The sequence below is a fragment of the Diceros bicornis genome, chromosome 23 (assembly GCF_020826845.1).
Source record: "Diceros bicornis minor isolate mBicDic1 chromosome 23, mDicBic1.mat.cur, whole genome shotgun sequence".
Taxonomy (NCBI): domain Eukaryota; kingdom Metazoa; phylum Chordata; class Mammalia; order Perissodactyla; family Rhinocerotidae; genus Diceros; species Diceros bicornis.
The window spans coordinates 37,297,132-37,321,045 of NC_080762.1; the positions used below are offsets into that span (position 1 = coordinate 37,297,132).

Genomic DNA, 23,914 nt, shown 5'->3' on the forward strand with positions numbered 1-23,914 from the left:
GGACCAACTGAAGTGATAGATTAACTCAAGTTGTTGAATATTTCTAGGCCTCCTTCCTTACCAGAAAATGATCTCTGAGAATCTTTCTATTACTGCATTCTGTGACTTAAACTATACCAACTGATAATAAGCTAAATTGACTGTTAATTTACTGATTGCTCATAACAAGGGAAAATTAGGCCTGCTTAGGTCCCAATTATTTTAAGAAATGGTTTATGTGTTTAGTAATGCAAATAATGCCTATGTGCTACCACTGCCAGCTCCTCATACCACATCCATTACTTAGAAATTACAGAAGATGTGAATGCATGCTTCCACACTATATTTATTTGTTTCTCTTTTCCTGGAGATTATTCTTTTGGCTTATTTAAATTTGATTTAAATGATTCTTATAAGCTGTCTGCTTGGTGTTTTCAGAGTTTTAGACCTGAAATTGTAGAAATAGTTTTGGGTTTCTCATAATGATGTTTTATTATAACAAACAATACTAATTGAACACATTATCTAGTCACTTAAATGCCATTTCATTTGTCCTCACAAAAAAATGCATCAGGAATATGCTACCTCCACTTTACAGATGTAAAATCTGAGGCTAAGAGAAGTCAAGTAACTCGCACACAGTTGGTGAGTGGCAGAGCTGGGATTCAATTCTAAATCTGTGGTCATCAAAAAATTCACATGCTATAGCTCCTTGCTGTATCCCAATTGCAAGTCATGTTTCCGCCCACCAACCAAGGACTTGGGGACCTGGGGAAGAGGTCTTTTAGACACGTAGAGAGGATAAACAGATCACAGAAGCATAAGATTTTATGGTCATAAAGGATTCTGCTAATTGTATAGTCCATTCTCCCACATTGCAAAATACAAACATGCTGTTAGAAGCTAAAAAGAGAATGAGAGGTATTTTTTCAAGGTATGTAAGCTTTTCTTGTCCCAATAATTTCTCCAGGCCAAAAACTGCTCATGCCTTCTGTGTAGACTGGTGGATCCCAGAGGTGGCCCACGTTAGTATCATTTGTGTAGCCTGTACAACTGTTCGCCTCTGGGTCCTCTCTCAAACCAATTAGATCAGGTCTCTGGAGATAGGGTTTGGGCATCTGCAATTTTAAATCCTCTCCAGGTGATTCAAATGTGCATCCAGGCTTGAGAAACACTGTTATATGCCACTCAAAACTTGAAAGAAGGTCTGGAGACTGTAAATCACCTACCCCAAATCAAGAGATTAGTTTGTCAGTACTGTGCTCACGCATGAAATAATTAGGCATAGAGAATGTCTTGGATCTTGAAGTAGAGGAATACTTCACTGACATATTCAGGAAGATTTCAGGTGAACTAAAGAGGGGTAATAGCTCGGATCACTTGAGCAATAGAATATTTCCCATTTAGCAGGTGGCTGAGACACAGACCTCAAACTTGACAGCACATCAGAACTATCTGGGGAGACTTTTAAAAAACAGATTCCAGCTCTCATCTCAGATCCAGAGAATCAGAAGCTGTGTATTATTGAATGATCTCTCAAATGATTCTTATGCAGCTGATGCAGGAAGTCCCAAATACATGTGTGTGTTTGAGAACTGCTGGTTTAGGATGATTCACAAACTATAGCATGAAACAGAATAACTTAGGAAATGTATTAAAAGCATGGTTGTTTGGACTTATTTGAAGAGATTCTGATTGCATGAGTAGGGCCTGGGAATTTGTATTGTTAATAAACACTTCTGGTGATTCTAGGTCAGAAGACCCAGGAACCCAGCTTTTAGTAACACTGACAAAAGGTGGTTGATGTTGGAGAGGTCCTTCTCAGATTCTTTAAAATATTTTCAAAGTCAATCAAATGCATAAATATATATTAAGTATGAGTTTAAAAATAACTAAATTGTCTGGATGTATTCAACCTGGCTTATTCAAATTATACTCCCTATTTTCTTGTCATATGAGGATTGACTATGTGCCTCCACTGCCTCCCTGAAATTTTTACATCAATAAAAAATTTTAGATTATTGTAATAAGAATGTGGATGATATAGAAATATCTAAAATATTTTAAAATAATGCCTAATATATGGTTGGTTTTCTGCAAGCAATTAAGGTCTCAGTGAGTAGTGAGCCCATGAATTGCAAAAGATGTAGATAGAGAAATAAGGGGAGGAAGGAGTTCGAGGAGAAAGGTTGGTTAATTGAGGACTTGCTATGGTCCAAACACCGGATTAGGTTCTCTCCACAGATTAGTTTAAATAATCAGTTTTATATTTTAAATGTCTATTCAGAAAAACAAGAGGGAAATCCGTTTGGAATATTTACCTCCAAAAAATTATTTTGAGATCGTCATTGAAATTTCATTTGCAAATATGTGCATATATCAATTTAGATCTTAGATGAGAGAGTAATAGTGTTAGAAGGAATCTTACAGACAAAAAGGTCCAGAGAAGTTAAGTGGCTTTCTCAAAATTATGGTTTGTTAAACCCATAACCCAGCCTAGCAATATTCACATTTCTGGTTGAGCACGCTATCTCTCAGTTATGTTCTGTTAACTGTTCTGTATAGTGCTTATGATTATGGATGCATTCAATATGAATTACCGAGAGGGAGAACACTTCAGATGGTAGTGGAGCTTACCCATTTGCAAAATGCTACACAATCTCTAGATGAAAGCCATCCAGAAAAAAATATCATCTTAATTGATTGATGTTTGCAATACAAAGGAGTGCAGTTAGGGAGGAAAGAAACTATTTCTCTCCTTGCATAGTTTGGTAACAAATATGTGCCCTTCACAGTGCTTGCACTTTATATTCTCTTTAAATGCTTCTTGTCTTTCCCATTAGAAACAGTTGGTATATATATATTTAAATAGAATGTTAATATGCTCCAAATCCTTTTTAATCTTTCTTGAAATGTTACTCCTTTTGAGATCTTAGAATGCAGTAAGACTGGAAGGACATAAAATGCCTTTCTTTTGCAGCTAGGCAGCAAACTGACCAATGAAATGAATATAAAATACCATCTCTAACTAGTACCAATAAACTGGAATTGTTATCACACTTAAAAAAATATTTTGCATATTGCAAAATGAATAAATGCATATGAATAAACAAAATGCAATTTGTTTATTCATTCAACACATTTTTTTGAGATCCTTCTCTGTGTTAGGCATTATGCTTCTCTTTTAGATCCTCAAGTTTGTTATATTTGACAGCTTGATTATAATTAACTTGTTAAGAAGTTCCTAAATGAGATCAGATTTCAAGGGAACTCAAAGATATGGTTAAGCACAAAGTCATATTGTAAGAACCTAAACCTTGTTTTGGTAACATTAATTCATGCAAAGACATTTTCTAGGTGATTACCTTAAGACTCACGGAATCTAGTCTGAAAATAGGCAGGAAAAGGATATCAATATTCTTCCCATGTTTAACCTCCAATTGGAGGCAAGAATTTAATGGCTCAGCAAATAATTCCCAAATATTCTGTCGCTTGACACTCAAATACTCTGAGTTTTCTACGCCTTCACAACAGAAAACATTTCTGTACATTCTAGCATAAGGACTTATGTAGCAAATATAAAAATTTTAAACTGATATTCGTTTCCCATTAAGATAATTTTTTTTGTTTCTATTTCATATTGTCAAATTTATGGCTATCATAAAATACGACTGTCAAGTCTCTTTTTTTTCCAGAGTGTAATACTGCTGGATATGGAGAATTCAGTATATAGCCTCACTATTAAGGCCTATAATAGTTAATATTTATATATTCTTACTAGTGAGGCCTACAATAATTAATATTTAAGTATTCAGACCATTGAAGGTTTTTGATTTTGTATTTTGAAATAAAACTTTTTAAGGAGTCTATTCTTTTTATATCCACAATCTATCCCCTGGCATAGTTATTTGTTTTTATAACCAGCAGCAAGCCAGTTTTGTTGAATCAATATCTTTCACTATAAGATATCCTTAAAAAGAATTGCAATCCACAGGATTTATTAAAGGAGCGGCTGAGAACCATACACTATCTTGAGGGTTGCATTTCAATGTATTCAAATATTGCATTTAAAATGTAGTGAAAATCCATTTCCTTCTGCTAAAGCTCAACTCCTAAAATGTTTAAAGAAGAAAGAAGGCTAATAAGTTTGATGTTTTGTTTACTGTATACCTTTTCAAAAGTCAAAGTGCTTCCACAGGTCCTAATAATACCTATACAGCATTTGCATTTATAGGAATTGAAACGTACTACTATGATAAGGTAAGAATACAATGAAAAAGAAAACAGGATTAATAAAGATAGGACCCTTAAATTCTAATCTTGGCTGTGTCATCAGCTGTGTGGTGTGTGAGTGTGTGCGTCTCAACATCTGTCTTGAATAAGTATTATATCTGGATCTAGTTAACTCATAAATAGAATAAAGGGATTGGCTTGTAAACGTTGTTATAATTCCTTCTAGCCCTAAAACTCACTGATCAATGGACGTGGAACTGAAGTTACCTCATTCATTTTGGCCCTTCAAACTCAGAAAACATTCTTCTGGGACTTGGTAATGGGTTTTCAATAGACAGAGATGCCAGTTAGTCACTTACTATTATTGCCTTGGCTTGAATCATATTTTCAGCTTGTGATTATAGTCACAGACTAAGAAAGAAACCAAATTTATATTTGATAACAGAGACAATGCCTCAGGTTTCTTAGTTCTTTGAAATCATGAGCATCTGCCACAGCAAAGGTGGGTTGCCATGACATTGAATACTTTTCTGCTTTCTAAGAAAGCAGGTACTTTCCAAACTTGTTAGCAATGCATCCTCTTCAGACCCCCTATAATTTTTATAGGCCAAAAAAACAACAAAGTAAATACATCAATTTGACTATTTTAACATGGCAAAACAAATGTGCGTGGCGATCTTTCCTTATCTAGGAGGGCATCCACATAGACATACTATTTCTTGATGCAATGTGGTTAGAAGAAATAACATGAAGGGAATTTGCATTGGGTCAAATGAGTAAACAAAGTTTGCAGCTTAGAAACATGTCAAATAGCTAAGCATTTGGGGAAATTTGCTATCTTATTTTCATCAAATCAGCGGTGACATATAAACTCCATTGAGAGTTGTATGTGCATATAAACATGGACTCAGAGGAAACTCTCACGTATCTCTCTGCTTAACCGTAAGCTCCTTTAAGGCAGTGATAGTATGAACCTTGTTCATCTTTATCTCTGGTTAGGGCATTGCCTGACACAGCATCCCTGTTCAATCACAGGTAAAGAAAGAAACCTGAGGATCCAACAATTTTCCATCAATGTAAGACCTTTCCTCTGCTCAAATCCTTTGGGTACTCCAGAGAGCTCATTCCCTCACAGAGCAGTCTGGATTGTTGGACATATCTCCTTACTGAATTAAAATTTGTCTCTCTCTGGCAAATGGATGCCATCAGAACATTTTAATTCTTTTGATGAGTTTTTGGCCTGAATGGAATAAAGTCAGTAAAGATTTTTAGAGGGAATGCTTTCCTTGAAGAATCCTTATCATCCCATCTTTTCTCACCTACTCCTCTCTGCTTATATCCAGCCTTCAACCTTATGGATGAGAAATGCTATAAAGCAACTCCAAGTCCAGAGATGAATTCTCCAAAAACTTAGTGTAATGATAAGTTTATTTTGGTTCTGTAAAGCCCTGAGGGCTATGGTCCTATGTACTATATACGAATAATTGCTAAAGTGGAATATGAAACATCATCTCCAGTTAGTGCCTCTAGGCTAGAACTGTCACTTCATTGAAACAAACAAAAATTTTTTCATGACTTTCAATGCCATTTATTTATTCATTTAACAAATATACATTGAGATCCTACTCTGTGTTAACACTGTGTGTTTCCTATATACCCCCACTTTATTATATACCTCATTCATTTTGGCACTTCATTTAACATCTTCTATTTAACACCTTGATGATAATTTTATTTAGGTTCTTTTAAATGATAAGACAAACCTCTCAAATGTTATGTCTATTTATTTGTCCATATGATAAAATAAGACTGTTTTAAATATTAGGGCTTCAGAAAAAAATATTTAAAATTGATATGTCATTAAAAATTGTACATAAATGTACCATTTATAAATATGATTTGTATCTATACATATCGTTTTTCTTTGCTGTTTGAGGAAATTATTTGTATTATTATAACAATGTATTATCAGGATCAGGAAGAGAACTATCTTAGGTTTTCTTAAGTGTTATTAGGATTATTTCTTAGGTACTAAAAATCCCAACAAATTGGATATTTAAAAATACCTGAATAATTTAATTTAAGATCATCAGAACCAATAGCCTCATTTGCAAACCAGCTTAATGAAAATAAATGGGAAGTCTAATAGCTTCCTGAATATAACTGTTATGCCTCACTACCTTTCTTATTCACTATATGAATAATTCTGCCTTCACAAATGTGGTAAACGGGTAAAAAATAGATCAAATAGAGACAGGTATACACTTTGTTCAAGTTCGAAGTCAAAGAGGTTAGAATTCAATTACAAATGTTTTTCCTTTGTTACATTATGCAAACTTGGAACTAGATATTATGACATTTAGTGAAAATATTTCATATTTTAAGATGTGCATCTTCATTTGCCAAATAGATTAAATAGCTGATCAATGTAGAAACAGCAATCATATCACAAACTTACATTATAAACAACTACAAAAATGTGAAAAACCAATGTTTACAAATGATAGCAAAGAATAAATTATTTTTCAGTGCACATAATTAGGTATATATAGGATAATTTAAAACCAAATGGAGTGATTGCTAATGCTGAGCTCTTAAAAATCTCCATCAAAATATACACGTTACCCAAGAGAGAGTGATAAAAATAAACTGTGACACAAAAACAGAATGTTGTCTCCCTTTTCATCCTTAAAACTTGGATGATATCTCATCAAAGTAATTTGCCAAGTGTGCAAATGATGAAAAACTTTAATTCCAAAACCATTTCTCTAGATTACCAACAGACTTATATTCTTGATGCCTTTTCACATGATCACAAGCCAAGCATGCATGTGATTCCCAAAATCGTGGAAGATTTACTGTGAAATCCTTCCTCCAGTTAAAGTAGCTAAGGTATAATTTATTGTTTTTGTCAACTTCCTTCAGATACTTTGCTAGCTCACTGGGAGAGTTGTAATCTTCCACATGAATGAATGAATCTGCTGGAATATAATTTTCATAGTTTTCCCTAGATGGCCCCAGAACAACAGGTACAGAGCCAGCCAGAAAAGCATTGTACAGCTTTTCTGTGATGTAATCTTTGTGGATTGAGTTTTCAAAGGAAAGATAAAATTTGCAAGTGGATATGGTAGGAATCAAATTTTTATCATTCACATACTCTCCAAATGCTTGCCCATAGGTATGGATTTCAATGCTTTTGCTTAGTTCATTGTAATATTTGACCCTGGCATGCTCAGGGTTCCAGTTACTTACAACCCAGCACACTAACTTCTCTTTGTTTGGCACTTCAAACACGAAGGGGTTTGTGCTCACCGTCAAGAAGCCATAAGGCACTTGGATATCTGAGTCGCGGCGGTAAGTCAGAGTCAGGTTGAACAGGTGCTCAATACCACTCTTTTGGGGCGTGTGAGTTGGTGATTCCAAATTCATCCAAATCCATTTCTGGAAGGGTGGCCTAGCCTGCTGAGGTAAATTAGTCAGATCCCAACTGATGTCTCGGTGATGGATCAGAACTGCATGAGATTTGTTGTACAGAGAACGGTCCGTGGTGAGGTGGCATCCTTGGATGTTGAACATTGCTTGGCAGGATGTAAGATCAAAGGTCTGTCCAAATGGCCACACCCAAATCAGAATAGTAGTTTCATTAAAATAATCAGTCTTGGTGGAGAAGAAATTTTTCATTTTCAGCACTGAGCTGGCTGACTCCATTGGACTGAAGATCCAGCTGTTGGTGGGCTTGATGTAAATGAACAGACATGCCACAAAGCAGCCCAGGATAACGCAGACGATTAAAAATGGGCGCAGAATTCCTTTGGATGCTGGTGTCATAATTATTTCTGTGAAACAGGAAGAGAAAGATAGAGGGGTAGGTAGGGGTAGGAATGAAGAGTTAATCATAAAGATAATTTGAGATGAACAGGTGGTACATCCTAAAATACACTTAATCACAAAATCAACTGTATTTACCTTTTCAGTGTTATCAAACCATTGAGAGATATAGAGCTTTCGCTTAAGCTCTGCCTTCAAACTGCCTTCAAAAGGAAGTTTCTCCTAAACTCTACAAATAATGAGTCAGAATTGTTATAATGTACCGGCATATCTTCAAGCTGAGTTACATTTTTTTTAATGCCATGTTTACCTGTTATATTTTTACTTGCTTGTAGAAATCAGGCACAACAAGGACTGTCATCATCAAAGCTATGACTAAAATTTTCAGTATTTTGAAACCACATCAGATTTGTGAACATTTCCCAGTCGATGCAATCACTTATTTACTCGTGCACTTTTTGAGACTGTAATATAACTTTGCAGTTCAGATAGAGTTCAATAGAAAACCAAACTTTTTAAAGGAAAAAGTTATGTTTTTGTTTTTTGGTGTAAGTTTTTCTTCACTGTTAAAAATGCATCAGGATAATCATCCTGTAAAAACTGACAACTCTTGATTTGATATCTGTTTTTTTAGTAAGTACACTGATGCAAAAATTTGATAAATTAAAACCCCTCATTGTTTATTTTTATTTTGTCTTACAATTTTCTTTGCTCACTTTTAATAATCTGTTAGTACACCCAATATCTACTAGGATGTGATAATCAAATGCTCCATTGGCATTACAACAACAGTCTCACTTATGTGGTATTGCAGCATTAAAAACAAATTTTTCTTAGCATTAAAATGATATTAATATTATAAAAATAAAAATAAATGAATTCTCAAAAGAAAAGAATTACATTTCTTGGACAACTATATTGATCTTGTGAATTTTAGCAGATTGCAGCTAAAAAGATGAGTCAAGGCTTTTAAATTTTTTTATACAAGTGTCTTCAAGGTTATTCCTCTTTGATATTCATGCCTCTTTACAAATATGAACACAAAGATAAAATATGTAATATGTTTGCAAAAGTGTCTCTTGATCAAATTTTTACTGAACCTCTGAAACTCATTATTCTTCTCACCAAAATAATATGGTCTATCAATTTCAGACTCATTAAAGTATTTTAAAATCTTACCAAAACTAGTGTAGAAACATTAGATATTTTTCCTTCCAGAAAAAGGGAGAAATTGTCTTTCATTTAATTATCTAAATTTATGTGAGCATTTAAAAAATCATATTTTTGGGTTATACAGTTTTTCTTAAAGCATGTGACATTCTCTATGTAGTAAAGCTTGATTTTGTGAGTCCAAAGATTCTGGACATTGTATTCTGGAGCACTCCTAAGACAGGTTTACCGTCGAAGTTAGCTTCAGTACTGCCCAGTCAATAACAAAAGGAAAATAAAAAACTAAATATGTCCAGGAACTATTAATTAACCTTTGAGCTACAGAGAAACTCAGGAAGGTATATGAAGGAAATCTCAACTCCTTAGAACTAAATGACATTGATGGTACTGCATGTCAAGTTTTCTGAAAATGTACTTAGTACTTAGAAGAAAATTAACAGATTTGCATAGTTTTGTAGAAATTAATTAACAAATTGGCCAACTCAACAAGCTGCACAAAGAACAAGGTTCCAAAGCTAAAGAAATAAGAAGTGAAAAATTAACGTAGTGATAGAAATCGTTAAAATTGAGAGCAAAAATTTGAGATGACTAATAGCATCACATGTAACTATGTAAGGTGATGGATGTTAACCAAACTTATTGTGGTAATCATTTTGCAATACTATATACATCAAATCATAATGTTGTATACCTTAAACTAATACAATGTTATATGTCAATTATAACTCAATAAAACTGGAAAAAAATTCTAAGATAAACTTCAGGCAAGGATAATCAAGAAAAACAAGAGAAATTCAAATTAAATACCAAAAAAGAATAAATAATTATTTATTTAACACAGAAAAAACTAGAAATGATTATATTGAGTAATTTTATGCAAATAAATTTGAAAATCTGATTAAACGAATGGTTGTATTTCTGCGCATATGGAAAAATGCCAATTTTAATCAGAAATTATGATTAAACAAGTAACAGTTAAAGAAATAGAATTCATAAATGATAACAACTAAAAAAATTCATAAATGATAACAACTAAAAACAAACACTAGACCTAGATGATTTTGCAGGAATGATATTAGTAATTTAATGAATAGAAAATACTATCATTTTAAAAATAAAATCATTCTAGAAAACAGAAAAATAAGGAAAGAAACTTAACTCATTATATGAAGCCGATTATTATCTTGTTACCAAAAAAAACAGGGAAAGTTAAAAAAAAATCTATTTCATTTATAAACACAGATGCAAAAGTACAAAAATTTAACAATAAACAATATTGAAAATATATCGTGATCTAATTCAAGAGTAAATTTATGGAAGTTTAGTTACATTTGATCCTACTTTATAAATTTAACTAGTTGGGTAATCTCTCAATTTTTTCTAGCCCTTGGGATCTACAGACTGAGAAAACTTACTGGAAGGATCTGCTTTTTAATGGAGTAATATTAATCTTTAAGATACCTGATTCGATTGAGCACTGCAGTGTTTTGTTTTGTTTTTCTATCAGGTCAATGTTTAATGGTTTTTAAAAATGCTCTCATTGAAAGTTTCCTCAAATCCTTTTTGAATTGAAATGCAATGGCAAAAACTATCTAAATAAATGATGTCAATTCAATACAATTAGGTTACAACTTTAATAGCTGCCATTTAAGAAATGCTCAGTCTTGGCTAGGCCTTGTGCCAAGCATTTTGCACACATCATTCCCCCTCAATCCTCACAGAACCCCTATCAAGGAGGTCTTTTATCACCTCTGCTTCACAGATAAGGAAATTGAGGGCTAGAGATATAATTAACTAGCTTATGAGGGCCAGAGATATAATTAACTGGCCTAGCCATTGAGTTATGCTCTTTCTTGCCTTCTACAATCTTCTTTGAGCAAATAATACAAACCGATAATCCATTGAGGTACATTTGGCACCTCAAGTTTTATTGTCTTGATTTCCCTGGTCTCTATTCTTTATAATTGAGGACTATTTACCAATGAGTTAAATTTATATCTATTTCTCTTAACAAGAACAATACCTGACACTGATATGGTGCTTATTAGTGCCAAACATTGATCTGAGCACTCACAGTAACAAATATATATGTAAGCACATGTATTACTTCATTATATTCCCATTTTATTGATGAAGAAACTGAGGCACAAAACAATGAAGAAACTTGCCCAAAGTCACACAGTTAGTAAGTGGCAGAGTACACTTTCAAACCCAGGCTAGCAGGCTCCAGGGTCTGGGCACTTGATGACCACCTTTTGTTTACGGATTCCTCAGGCTGCAGCCAGAGAATGTAATCGTCTTGATGATACCAGAAAGTAAGCTCCATGAAGGGCTTTGTTTCTTTACTGCTGAATCCTCATCACCAGAATATAGTAGGTGCTTAATAAATGCTGTATATGCTGCATGAATGAATGTGTGGATTGATGAGTCCCAACTATGTACAAAGTAAAATGCTTGGTAACTAGATAAACATGTGCCAAGTGTGAACTATATATATTATATATATATAGTTGCCAAGTGAAGAACTATATATATAGTTGCTTTCTCTGTGCATTTAACATATATCCCTCTACAGAATAACTACCATTAAAATTGACCTACAAGTATTCCTACCACTACGTGAGCAAAATCTCCCGGTTTTGCCTCTCTTTGTCATGTCTCAAAATTGGCATCTATCTGGTACGTTTTAGTCCCATGACTCTTTTTTTGGCCAAATGAGAAAGAAGTGGTCACTAGGCAGAAACGATGTTCCTTCCACTGTGTGCCTTTCAGTTTCCCTGCTTCCTGGACATTTTGTATTACTTGAGCTTCTTTTTGTTAACTCTTTGCACACTCTCTCCCCTCAACTTTTCACTGCTGTCCGGGTCAATTACTAACCAATGGGGGCAGTTACTCAGTGACCCCTGCTTTGTATAGAAGCTGTCAGAAAAGTTTGCCTCTTAGAGCCAAATTGACATCCCCTTGACAGGAACCTTTTCAACTACTAGCTAAAATTCAGTTGGATATCTGAAATGCCTTGAACTGCTAATTGATACAATTTATTTTTAAAGCACCCATAGCAGTGCTATTGCTCTCACCCAGAGACAGCAATAAATTTATAGCATAAAGTAAATTGTAACAGTAAATAGGATAATTAAACCTTTTCAATTATTTTTAATAGGTTCAAGTACCATAAAAGACTATTTAAAGACTTTAGCATTAAAAATAACAGAATCTTGGGGGCCAGCCCGGTGGCATAGTGGTTAAGTTTGCGCACTCCACTTTGGTGGCCCGGGGTACAGGGGTTTGGATCCTGGGCACCGACCTAGGCACTGATCATCCAGCCATGCTGTGGTGGCGTCCCATATATAATGTAGAAGAAGATTGGCGCCGATGGTAGCTCAGTGACAATCTTCCTCAAGCAAAAAGAGGAGGATTGGTGACAGATGTTAGCTCCGGGCCAATCTTCCTCACCAAAAAAAATAAATAACAGAATCTTTAAAACACTGCTTGATAAGACTTGGTATGCATATGAACCTGCTTTCCATTCAGGGACTACTTTCAGTCATACTTGGAGAATGCTCTACTGAGTGTTAGAGAATGGAAGAGAGCTTGGAATAGAAAAGGTTAGAGTTGTGATTCTCAAACCACAAATATACTTCAAAGTATTAGGAAGAGAAATGTGAAACCACGGAGAACAGGAGGCTTCTTCAAGTTGTAATTCTACTTTAAATTTTTTTGGTGTGTGTGTGTGTGTTTTGAATATTTATTTTTTATCATTATTATTTTTTTTTATCTTTTTGTGTGAGGAAGATCAGCCCTGAGCTAACACCTGTTGCCAATCCTCCTCTTTTTTGCTGAGAAAGATTGGCCCTGGGCTAAAATCTGTGCCCATCCTCCTCTACTTTATGTGGGATGCCGCCACAGCATGGCTTGATGAGCAGTGCACAGGTCCGTGCCCCAGATCTGAACCTGCAAACCCCAGGCCACTAGAAGTGGAGCGTGCGAACTTAACCATTATGCCGCCAGGCCGGTCCCTTGAATACTTATTTTAAATTGAAGAAAACAGGAGTATGCCATAGAATAGAATTCAATACTTGCCTAAAATTTTAAGATAGAACAGGACAGCTGGGTTTGCAACTTGCCCCGTGGGACTTTTTGCCTAGACTGCAGCCACCACCTACTTCTTCAGCCCACCTCTCTGTCTTGCACTAGCAGGCAAGTGGGGTTGGAAGAGATTGCTCCTTATGCCTTCAGGAGTTCTTGGGTCAACATGTTTGACAATCATTGTGTGGTACTCTTATTCTCTATTTGTTGTGTGGGTGCACAATCAAACCATTCCTGATAAGGTAAGATTTTTCTCCTCACTGAAATGTGTAAAGATCATAGACCATTTGAATAGAATTTTGGATCCATTTGGGGATCTTCAGATCAACTCCAAAGACCAGAAACAAATCATTGACAAATTGATAAGTGGACTAAAGTTAGAAATAGTTAAAAAAAAATTACTACATATAGTCACATTGTGGCTTTTTCCCTGTTAAATAAAATAAAATTTGTATTCTGATAGTCCCTGGACCATAGAAAGCACTATGTAAGTGTTTGCTTTTATGTTATTATTCCGTTAAATAGTCAAGAATCAGAGCTCTCGTCATAGCTGAAACTCTTTTCGAATAATAGATCCCTTCTGCTTTCTATGCAAATTATCACCATTTCTAACCACACACACACACACACACACAGTTCTGCTCTATGTTCAAAACATAACTCATTATTAATAATGTCTGAATAAAATACATAAGAAAATTTTCTAATGAACTTAAGCAGGGTCTTTCAAGTGTTCACGGAATCAGTCGTTTTACAAAAGGTTACAATATAAGCATATTGTACTTAAAGGATTCTGTGGCAGATACTTGTTGGTTTTTACAGCCTAACAATCACTCTCTCTTCTTCTGAGAATAGCATCCCAATTTCCTATTGGGATCTCACCTCTCCTGGGTGCAACCTTTGGGGCTGCAGAGAACACTATCTCCTCCTTTCCTCATTCATGTTCAGCAGAGGAGCCAGATCATTCAAACTCTCTCCCTGGGATTTGGAAACTTGAGTAGAAGGGCCAAGACGGAAAAATGTTGGAGCTGATTAATCACAGAGGGGTTCCCTGAGAAGACAATTATGAAAACTCTGCTACCTGGGTCCAAAGAGCTGCTCGGGATCCCTCCTTCCTTCCTGGGCTTGGTTCTTCACCTATTCCTTTAGCTCCAAGAATTACTCCATAAACTTGCAAGAATTTCCTTTTTTCGACATTAGTTTTAATTGTTTTTATTTCTTGAAACAAACAGCAAAAATTTAAACATAACAAATCCTAACCAATAAAAAAAACCCTCAACTGATTATCTCTCCTCCTCTTTTTCTTCCTTCAGGATATGATGTATATAACTTGAATCTTTCAAAATATGTCCATAATTACCTGGATTAAAAAAAAAAAAAAAAAACTCTAGGGTCTGGCCTGGTGACGTAGTGGTTAAGTTTGTGAGCTCCGCTTCAGTGGCCTGGGGTTTGCAGGTTCAGATCCTGGGCGAGGACCTACGCACTGCTTATCAACCCATGCTGTGGCAGCATCCCATATATAAAACGCAGGAAGATGGGCACAGATGTTAGCTCAGGGCCAATCTCCCTCGCCAAGAAAAACACCTCTATATACATTCCTAAACAGCAAACAAACTCCACCCAGAGTTTAGGTGTTTGGTGGTAGGTGGTGTCTAACTGACCTATTAGTAATCTGTTTAGGCAGGCTCAAAGAACAATTTGTTCCCCATGGAATCCTTATGGTGTTTAGTGAGTTCTTTGTATTTGTTTTGTTTTGTTTTTATTTCTCCCTACAATTTTTTTTTTTTTTGGTGAGGAAGATTGGCCCTGAACTAACATCTGTTGCCAATCTTCCTCTTTTTGCTTGCAGAAGATTGTCTCTAACATCTGTGAGCATTTTCTTCTATTTTGTTTGTGGGATGCTGCCACAGAATGGCTTGATGAGCAGTATGTAGGTCCGCGCCTGGGATCGGAACCCCTGAACCCTGGGCTGCTGAAGCAGAGCACACGAACTTAACTGCTGTACCACTGGGCTGGCCCTTCTCCCTACAGTTTTTATGCTAAGATCCTTTGCAAAAATAAAAATATAAGCCTTATACTTTCTACACTGTATACCAAATTGTATTCTGCCCTGAAGTACATAAAACTTTATATATTCATCACTTCACTTTCACAGATTCCTTCAACACTTCACATTCTGCTGAACTTTTCTCATCGATGTTCCTGCTCTGAGTTCTCACAACTCTCCCATTAGATCCTGAGCCAAATGCCTCCTGCCTCTGGGACAGATGCCATTTACTTTTTGGGAAGAAGACACTGGTTGATTTTTGGAATGTTATCAAATTTGTGTTTGTGAACATTTCTCAAAGACTTTTGGATATCATCTCTGATATTTCCAGGGGTAAGCCTCTGTTTTACTTCCTCCAAACACTGAATAAGCTGCCACCAAAATACGCCAGTTTGAGTCACCAATGCTTTTGCTTAATATCCCTCAGAACACACGCTGGCGCCTACTAGAAGTCCAACTTATTTCTGCAGTGATTTCCTCTTTAGGGATATTACCTCTAAAATGCTCAAAAATGTCTCTTTTTCTTTCTCTGTTTTCATTTTTGTCTCAGACATTTGTTTCCTTTGGTGTGCAAGCTGCCCACTGCCACTTTTCCTGCACCGCAAAGTTCTTTATCTTGGGTAGTTTCTACATTCACCCTCTTTGAAATTTTCTTTTCAATTCAGGGATTAACTTTTTTAGTTTGATCTTTTATCTGCTCTCTTCTCTCTCTACTTGAAATCACTAGTTCTTAATCGCTGTCTTTATTCACTTTAGCTCTTTTTACCAGCTTCAGCTGCAGCTCGAACAATCTGATCTGACATTGAGCCCAAGTGTAACTTGGTCCATGTGCTGCTTGCCCATAGAGAATACCACAGGCAGGGCCCGGGGGTGATTTTCTTGCATTTTCCCAGAACATGCTTTCTGGCTTTCCTTGAAGCCAATAGTCCTTCATAATCTGGCTGTCAGCACTGGCCCTTTCTACGATTATTGTCAGATTTAAGCAGATAGCAGCCAGCCACTGAAGGTCAAGGAAGCCTTTTTAAAAAAACCTCTCACTTTGGGCTGATATATTACTAGGCATTTCTGACTCTGAAGATTAGAATTCCTTCCTTCCAGATGACAAAGTAGAGCAATTAACCCAGTGGTTCCTCCTTGACATCTCCCTGTCCTTCAAATCCACACCTGACCCACCAAATCCCACCAATATTGCCTCCTAAATATCCCTTAGATTAGTTGACTTCGCTCCATTTCCCTAGGTCAAATGTCTATCATCTCTTGTACAGACTGCTGACATTGCTTTTTAAGTGGTCCACCTGGCGCTCACTTCTGATCTTTTCAATCCACTGACAATGCAGTAGACAGTGGTTCTCCAAGTGTGGTCCCTGGACCAGCACCATCAGCATCCGCATCGCCTTGGATCTTGTTAGAAATCCAAATTCTTCCACGCAAACCCAGACACACGGAGTCAGAAACTCTGGGGTGAGGCCTAGCAATCCATTTAAAAAAGTTCTCCAAGTAATTCTGACATACACGAAAATCTGAGAATCCCTGCAGTAGAGTGATCTTTTCAAACCACAGATTACACTGTTTAAGGCCCTTCAATGAATTCCAATTGCTTTTAAGACAAAGTTAAAAAGTCTTAATGTGGCTTAAACAGCCTTGGATGATGGGATCCCTGCCTCTGTCTGCAGCCTCAGTGCATGCCAAGCTCCCTGTTGCATTCCCTGCATCACTGTGCTTGGCTCTCTTGCACGGGGTCACTGCACCTCATCTTCCCTCTCCCTGGAATAGTTTCCCTCTGCTCTTCATTGACTTGCTCCTTTTCAGCTTTCAGCTCTCAGTTCCACTGGTAGTTGCCTCTGGAAAGATTCCTGATAACCTCCCAACACCTTCCCCCGCCACTAAATCAAAGGCCCCAAGTACGTGTCGCATACATGGTACCATGTGCCATTTTTTCATAGCACTTACCATAGTAGCAAGTTTATCTACATTAGGGTGAGTATTTGATTAATGTTTTTGCCTCTGTTCTACTGTAACTAGGCTCATATGGTAGATGTTGGGTGCTTTTCCTTAGTATTTAATCCCTGGTGCCTAGTCAGACTTGGCATATCCTTGCTCTCAACAGATATTTTTTGAGTGACCAAATAGCTAGCAATTATAATACATTTGCAGTGTTTCAGGTTAAGACTTTTATACAGATTTTATCATTTAATCTTCAGGAAAATATATTTCCTTTTGTTCATTTAACAAATAAGTTTGTATCATTTTCTATGTGCCAAGCATGGGTCTAAGCACTTAACAAATATTAATTCCTTCAAATTTCATAATGACCAGATGAAATATACACCACAGTTATATTCACTCTTACAGATGAAGAAACTGATGCACACCTGTTTGTCTCATGTCACACAGTAAGTGGTCAATCAAGATGTGGACACTAGTGGCTCGACCCCAAAATATGTTGCTTTAAAATATATTTTGAGAACTGACTTCCAGCTTACAATTGCAAAGAATTCTGTGAATTATAGGAATGAAAATTTATTTTATGATATATATTACTCTGAAGCCATTGTTCATTAGACTAAACTAGATTCACCAATACTTCTTCTCTGTTCTTATTCTGGAAACCATGGAAACCAGGGACAGTGGGTCTAGAATACTAGAAGTGTTAGATAATTCTCCTCCTGTCCCCAAGAGAGTGTAAATGGGTGAACAGAGCATGAGAGGAGTCTAACTTTTTTATTATTGGAGTGTTTATAAAGTAATTCAAGGAATATCAAGGATTATTGACACATTTGCAATCGCAAATTCAAGGGCTCTCTGATAGTTGTATTCCTGCTAGCAACATCCTCTTTCAGGTGAATTCCTCATGTGCTGCTTTGTGGAGCCAGCTTTAAAACTTAACTAACCTAATTTTGGCTGAAGCAATTAGGCAAGAAGAAGAAATAAAAGGGATTCACATTGGGAAGGAAGAAGTAAAACACTTGCTGTTTGCAGATGACATGATTCTATATATAGAAAACCCTAAAGAATCAACCAGAAAACTATTAGAAATAATCAACACTACAGCAAAATTGCAGGGTACAAAATCAACTTACAAAAATCAGTTGCATTTCTATACACTAATAACAAACTAGCAAAAAGAGAAGTCAAGAATACAATCCCATTTATAATTGGAACAAAAAGAATAAAATATCTAGGAATAAACTTAAGCAAGGAAGTGAAAGACCTATACACTGAAAAATATAAAACATTGTTGAAAGAAATGGAAGAAGACATAAAGAAATGGAAAGATATTCCATGCTCATGGATTGGAAGAATAAATATAGTTAAAATTTCCATATTACCTAAAGCAATCTACAGATTCAATGCAATCCCAGTCAGTATCCCAATGATATTCTTCATGGAAATAGAACAAAGAATCCTAAAATTTATATAGAACAACAAAAGACCCCAAATAGCCAAAGCAATCTTGAGAAAAAAGAAGAAAGCTGGGGGCATCACACTCCCTAACTTCAAAATATACTACAAGGCTATAGTAATCAAAACAGCATGGTACTGACACAAAAACAGACACACAGATCAATGGAACAAAATTGAAAGCCCAGAAATAACCACACATCTATGGACAGCTAATCTTCAACAAAGGGGCCAAGAACATACAATGGAGAAAGGAAAGTCTCTGCAATAAATACTCTTGGAAAAACTGGACAGCCACCTGATAAAGAATGAAAGTAGACCATTATCTTATAACATACACAAAAGTTAACTCAAAATGGATTAAAGACTTGAATGTAAGACCTGAAACCATAAAACTCCTAGAAGAAAATATAGGCAGTAAACTCTTTGACTTCAGTCTTAGAAGCCTCTTTTCAAATACCATGTCTAATCAGGCAAGGGAAACAAAAGAAAAAATAAACAAAGGGGGCTACATCAGACTAAAAATCTTCTGCACGGCAAAGGAAACCATGAACAAAACAAAAAGACAACCCACCAACTGGGAGAAAATATTTGCAAATCATACATCTGACAAGAGGTTAATTTCCAAAATATATAAAGAACTTATACAATTCATCAACAAAAAAACAAAGAACCCGATCAAAAAATGGACAAAGGATATGAACAGACGTTTTTCCAAAGAAGATATACAGATGGCCAACAGGCACATGAAAAGATATTCAACATCACTAATTATTAGAGAAATGCAAATCAAAACTACAATGAGATATCACCTTAGACCTGTCAGAATGGCTATAATTACCAAGACAAAAAATAACAAATATTGGAGAGGATGTGAAGAAAAGGGAACCCTCGTACACTGCTGGTGGGAATGCAAACTGGTGCAGCCACTGTGGAAAATAGTATGGAAATTTCTCAAAAAATTAAAAATAGAAATACCTTATGATCCAGCTATCCCACTACTGGGTATTTATCCAAAGAACCTGAAATCAACAATCCAAAGAGGCTTATGCACTCACATGTTCATTGCAGCATTATTCACAATAGCCAAGATGTGGAAGCAACCTGAGTGCCTATCAACTGATGAATGGATAAAGAAGATGTTGTATTATATACAATGGAATACTACTCAGCCATAAAAAAGACAAAATTGTGCCATTTGCAACAAGATGGATGGACCTGGAGGGTATTATGTTTAGTGAAATAAGTCAGAGAAAGATAAACACCATATGATTTCACTCATATGTTCATATGTGGAAGATAAACAAACATGTGGATAAAGAGAACAGATTAGTGGTTACCAGAGGGGTGGGGGGGGTGGGCGAAAGGGGTAAAGGGGTACATATGTATGGTGATGGATAAAAAATAGACTATTGGTGGTGAGGACAATGCAGTCTGTACAGAAACTGATACATAATAATGTACACCTGAAATTACACAGTCTTATAAACCAATATGACCTCAATAAAATAAGTAAAAAATTAACTAACCTCAAAGAGCCAAGATGCCTAAAAACAATAAAGGTAGAGAAAAGAAATAATTTAAATAAAAATTTCAGTTATAGACCAGAGTTTCTCCACATAATATCATCTGTTAATATTTTTAAATGATTTACAAATATTTATTTTAGCCATTACTTAAAACAGAAAAAAGAATTCCTTCTCTATAAATTTGTCTATTCCAAATTCCCTGGATCTCACCAGACTACTACACAAGGTCATATGCTTTTAATGACCATATTATGATAGCTTGATCATCAGTCTTACTACCAGGAACTTGTCTTCTTCAAGGTGTCTCTCAGTTGTTTCTGTAAAAGACCACGGGAGTTGCACATGGACCCCAAAGCCATCTGGCAGCAGCACACCCCATCCACCGTTGTTTGTCCTTCTTCATCATTTGGCCCCCACGAGTCTAAGAATCCAGTTGAAGCAGCCTCACTTCTGCACCTACCCATTGAATGTGTGGGCTTAGAATCCCAAATCCAGCTGTCCCCTGACCTCTAACCCTCTGGGTGCCAGAGCTTCTGGGTTCACATTGCAGCTGGAAAACTGGCTATCTCAATCAAGCTTTGTCACTGACTCCAGCAGCTTTGAATGTGCTGAGCCACTCGCAACATCGCTCCCAGAACATTTCCCTTAATTTCTGGTCCTCTATCTGCTAAGGGTAGAGGCTTTAGTCCAGTTTATAGGGCAAGGGAGTGAATCCACGGGAAACGAACTGCTTCATCTTCCTTGGCTCTTTCCTACACCCTTTTCCCCAACATAAAATTCTCCCTCTTCCATTCACAAAAATGAAAGTGAAAACAAAAACAAAACATCATCATGCATATCATACTAAGAAGAAGGCTGCAGGCATAAAAGAGAGAATATTTACCTATAGAGGTAAACAATGTATTAGACGGGGCATTGCTGTGACAACAGTTTCTGGATCAGGCCAAATTTGCAGGCTGATCCTCTTTTGAACTCATGTGAAACTAATAAGCACCAGCTTTACTGGGACTAAATAAAAACACATCACTGCAGTTAATGAGATGCTTCTGAAACTTGTTAAATCTATAGTAAGAGAAGAGGCCAGTAAGAACTAAAATAGAAAGGATGAGCCACAAAGAAGTCAACAGCCTAAGAGACAATGTGATAAAAGTGTAGCTAAAGAGATTGTGGGAAAGAAGCAAGTTTAATCAACGTGCAACTGAGTAATCTGAAAATGAACTGATGGATTAACGTACTTAACAGAAGACGATATTGTTAGAAGAAAGGTAGAAAGGCAGAATTTTGAAGTAAAAATATCCAAGAGTGAGAAACTCTTAATTTTATTTATTTTTTTTTTTGTGAGGAAGATCAGCCCTGAGCTAACATCCATGCCAATCCTCCTCTTTTTGCTGAGGAAGACCGGCTCTGAGCTAACATCTATTGCCAATCCTCCTCCTTTTTTTCCTCCCAAAGCCCCAGTAGATAGTTGTACGTCATAGTTGCACATCCTTCTAGTTGCTGTATGTGGGACGCGGCCTCAACATGGCGGGAGAAGCAGTGCATCCGTGCGCGCCCGGGATCCGAACCCCGGCCGCCAGCAGCGGAGCGCGCTCACTTAACCGTTAAGCCACAGGGCCCGCCCGAGAAACCCTTAATTTTAGAGATACAGATACTCCAGTCCTTGGAGGGGAGGCCTTCTATTGTATCATGGTAATTTAACTGGCCCCATTGGCTTCTTTCTTTGTAGTCTGAATGAAATATCCTCCAGGGTCATCTAACTTTATTATTCTGATTTAATTCCTAATAAATAATCTTTTGAATATTCAGTTCACCAAGTAGTCAAATACTCAGAAAAAAGTGCCATATTTGGTGAACATAGTAGAGAAAATGGAGGCTATCAAAGAGAATACATCAAAAGAGAAGACTCTTGTTTCCTCCCCTCCCGTCACAGTGGAAGAGACAATTGTTATCGCATCTAAGGCTGATTCCTCCTCATAACTCTGGAATCAAAATGAGTAAAGTGACCTCATTCCATTTATTATCCCTGATTTTTCCTACTTCTTCAATTCCTATGTTTCTAATTCTTATTTTCCATTAGAATTTAAATACAATCATAGTTCTCTTTTCTTCTGTTAAAGAACCTCCACCCTCCCAAACACTGCTCCTCGTTTCTCTCGCCGCAAACAGCCACATTGTCCGTATACCCGCCTAAGCCTCCAACTGGAAATCATGATTTATTCCTTCCACCCCCTTAACCTGACATCTAGTCAATTACTACATTTAGTCAATTGAAATGCTGTATTTGTTAGATCTTACTCCCTTTCTCCACTCTATTGTCCCTTCATTGTTTATGCCTGCATCATTTATTTCCTGGTTTATTGTAATGAACCACTAACTGTTATCACTGATATTCGTCTTGCTTTCCTCCAGTTCATAGCAAACAATGTGACTTGAATGTTGTTTCTTTTTCTTTCAATTTCTCTCTTTCAAAAAAGACTTATTGTAAAAGTAATATTAGGGAGGAAGGAATTAAAGCAGCTAGTCTGTGATCCCTCCTGATTATCAGAGAGATTCTCCTGAGGAGTGGGAGGGAAGAAGATGGGTGACCGGTTTAATGTCCTTGTAAACATATAATTTGAACTCCAGGCCAACAGACTAATAATATTTGCTGAAAGGGAGAATTCTTATCAATGAAAAACTTTGAAGAAGATGTTCTTGGTTTAGGATTGCTTATTGCAAACAAGCCTAAACTTGGATGGATTTATGAGGCACGGGGGGCATCCCTAGAGATGCCCTAGAGAATGTCACATAAGCTATATAACTCTCTTAAGTATAAAATAGAAATGTCTTTGGGGCCGGCCCCGTGGCTTAGCGGTTAAAAGCGCGCGCTCTGCTGCTGGCAGCCCGGGGTTCGGATCCTGGGCGCCCACCGACGCACGGCTTCTCCGGCCATGCTGAGGCCGCATCCCACATACAGCAACTAGAGGGATGTGCAGCTATGACATACAACTATCTACTGGGGCTTTGGGGGAATGAATAAACAAAATTAAAAAAAAAAGAAATGTTTTATGACTTAAATGATCCCCACTGTGTGAAGTGACATTGGGAACTTCTATTATCATGGACCAGAGATGCAAAAAGAAGGGCCTATGGAGACTAGTAAGATGTTTCAGACCTCTCCTTGCCTCTTGATTGATTGCATCCTTAAAGTAATGGTAAAGCTTGATACTGGGACAATCTCTGATTGAAGTGAGTCTTGTATGACAATCTTATCCTTTGTATTAGCTTAATGTTTACTGTATACAATTTTGAAAATACACAAACATAATAAATGAAAGTCTATAATGCAACTCTCAGAAATAATAATATTTTGTCTTTCTTTCTAGTCTTTATTGTTTAGATCTATTTAGTTATCTTAACTCTTTACCTATCTAGTTTCAATTACCGATAGTGTATGCTATTTTTTAAACAATAGTGAGAACCAATAGATATAGATAATTTTTTTCTCCTGCTTTTTTTTACTTCAAGTTGAGAGCATTTGCTCCTGTCACCAAGAAAAAACTTGATTTTTGATGGCAAGGTAACTTTTCACTATATGAATACTGTAACTTATTCACCATTCACCAATTGTTGGTCATAAAAGTTATTTTCACCTTTTTTC

General features: G+C 36.4%; 1 protein-coding gene across 6 annotated transcripts in view; it reads right to left on the reverse strand.

Moving 5' to 3' along the window:
- Nucleotides 1-3,098: 3,098 nt before the first annotated feature.
- The window catches only part of FUT9 (fucosyltransferase 9), a 100,951-nt gene continuing 80,135 nt past the window's right edge, over nt 3,099-23,914 (reverse strand). For all 6 annotated transcript variants that reach the window (XM_058566611.1, XM_058566612.1, XM_058566610.1 and 3 more), the window contains one exon: nt 3,099-8,048. In XM_058566611.1, coding sequence (XP_058422594.1) covers nt 6,961-8,040 — 1,080 coding nt within the window. In that variant the 5' untranslated portion in view covers nt 8,041-8,048 and the 3' untranslated portion in view covers nt 3,099-6,960. The remainder of the gene's footprint in view (nt 8,049-23,914) is intronic.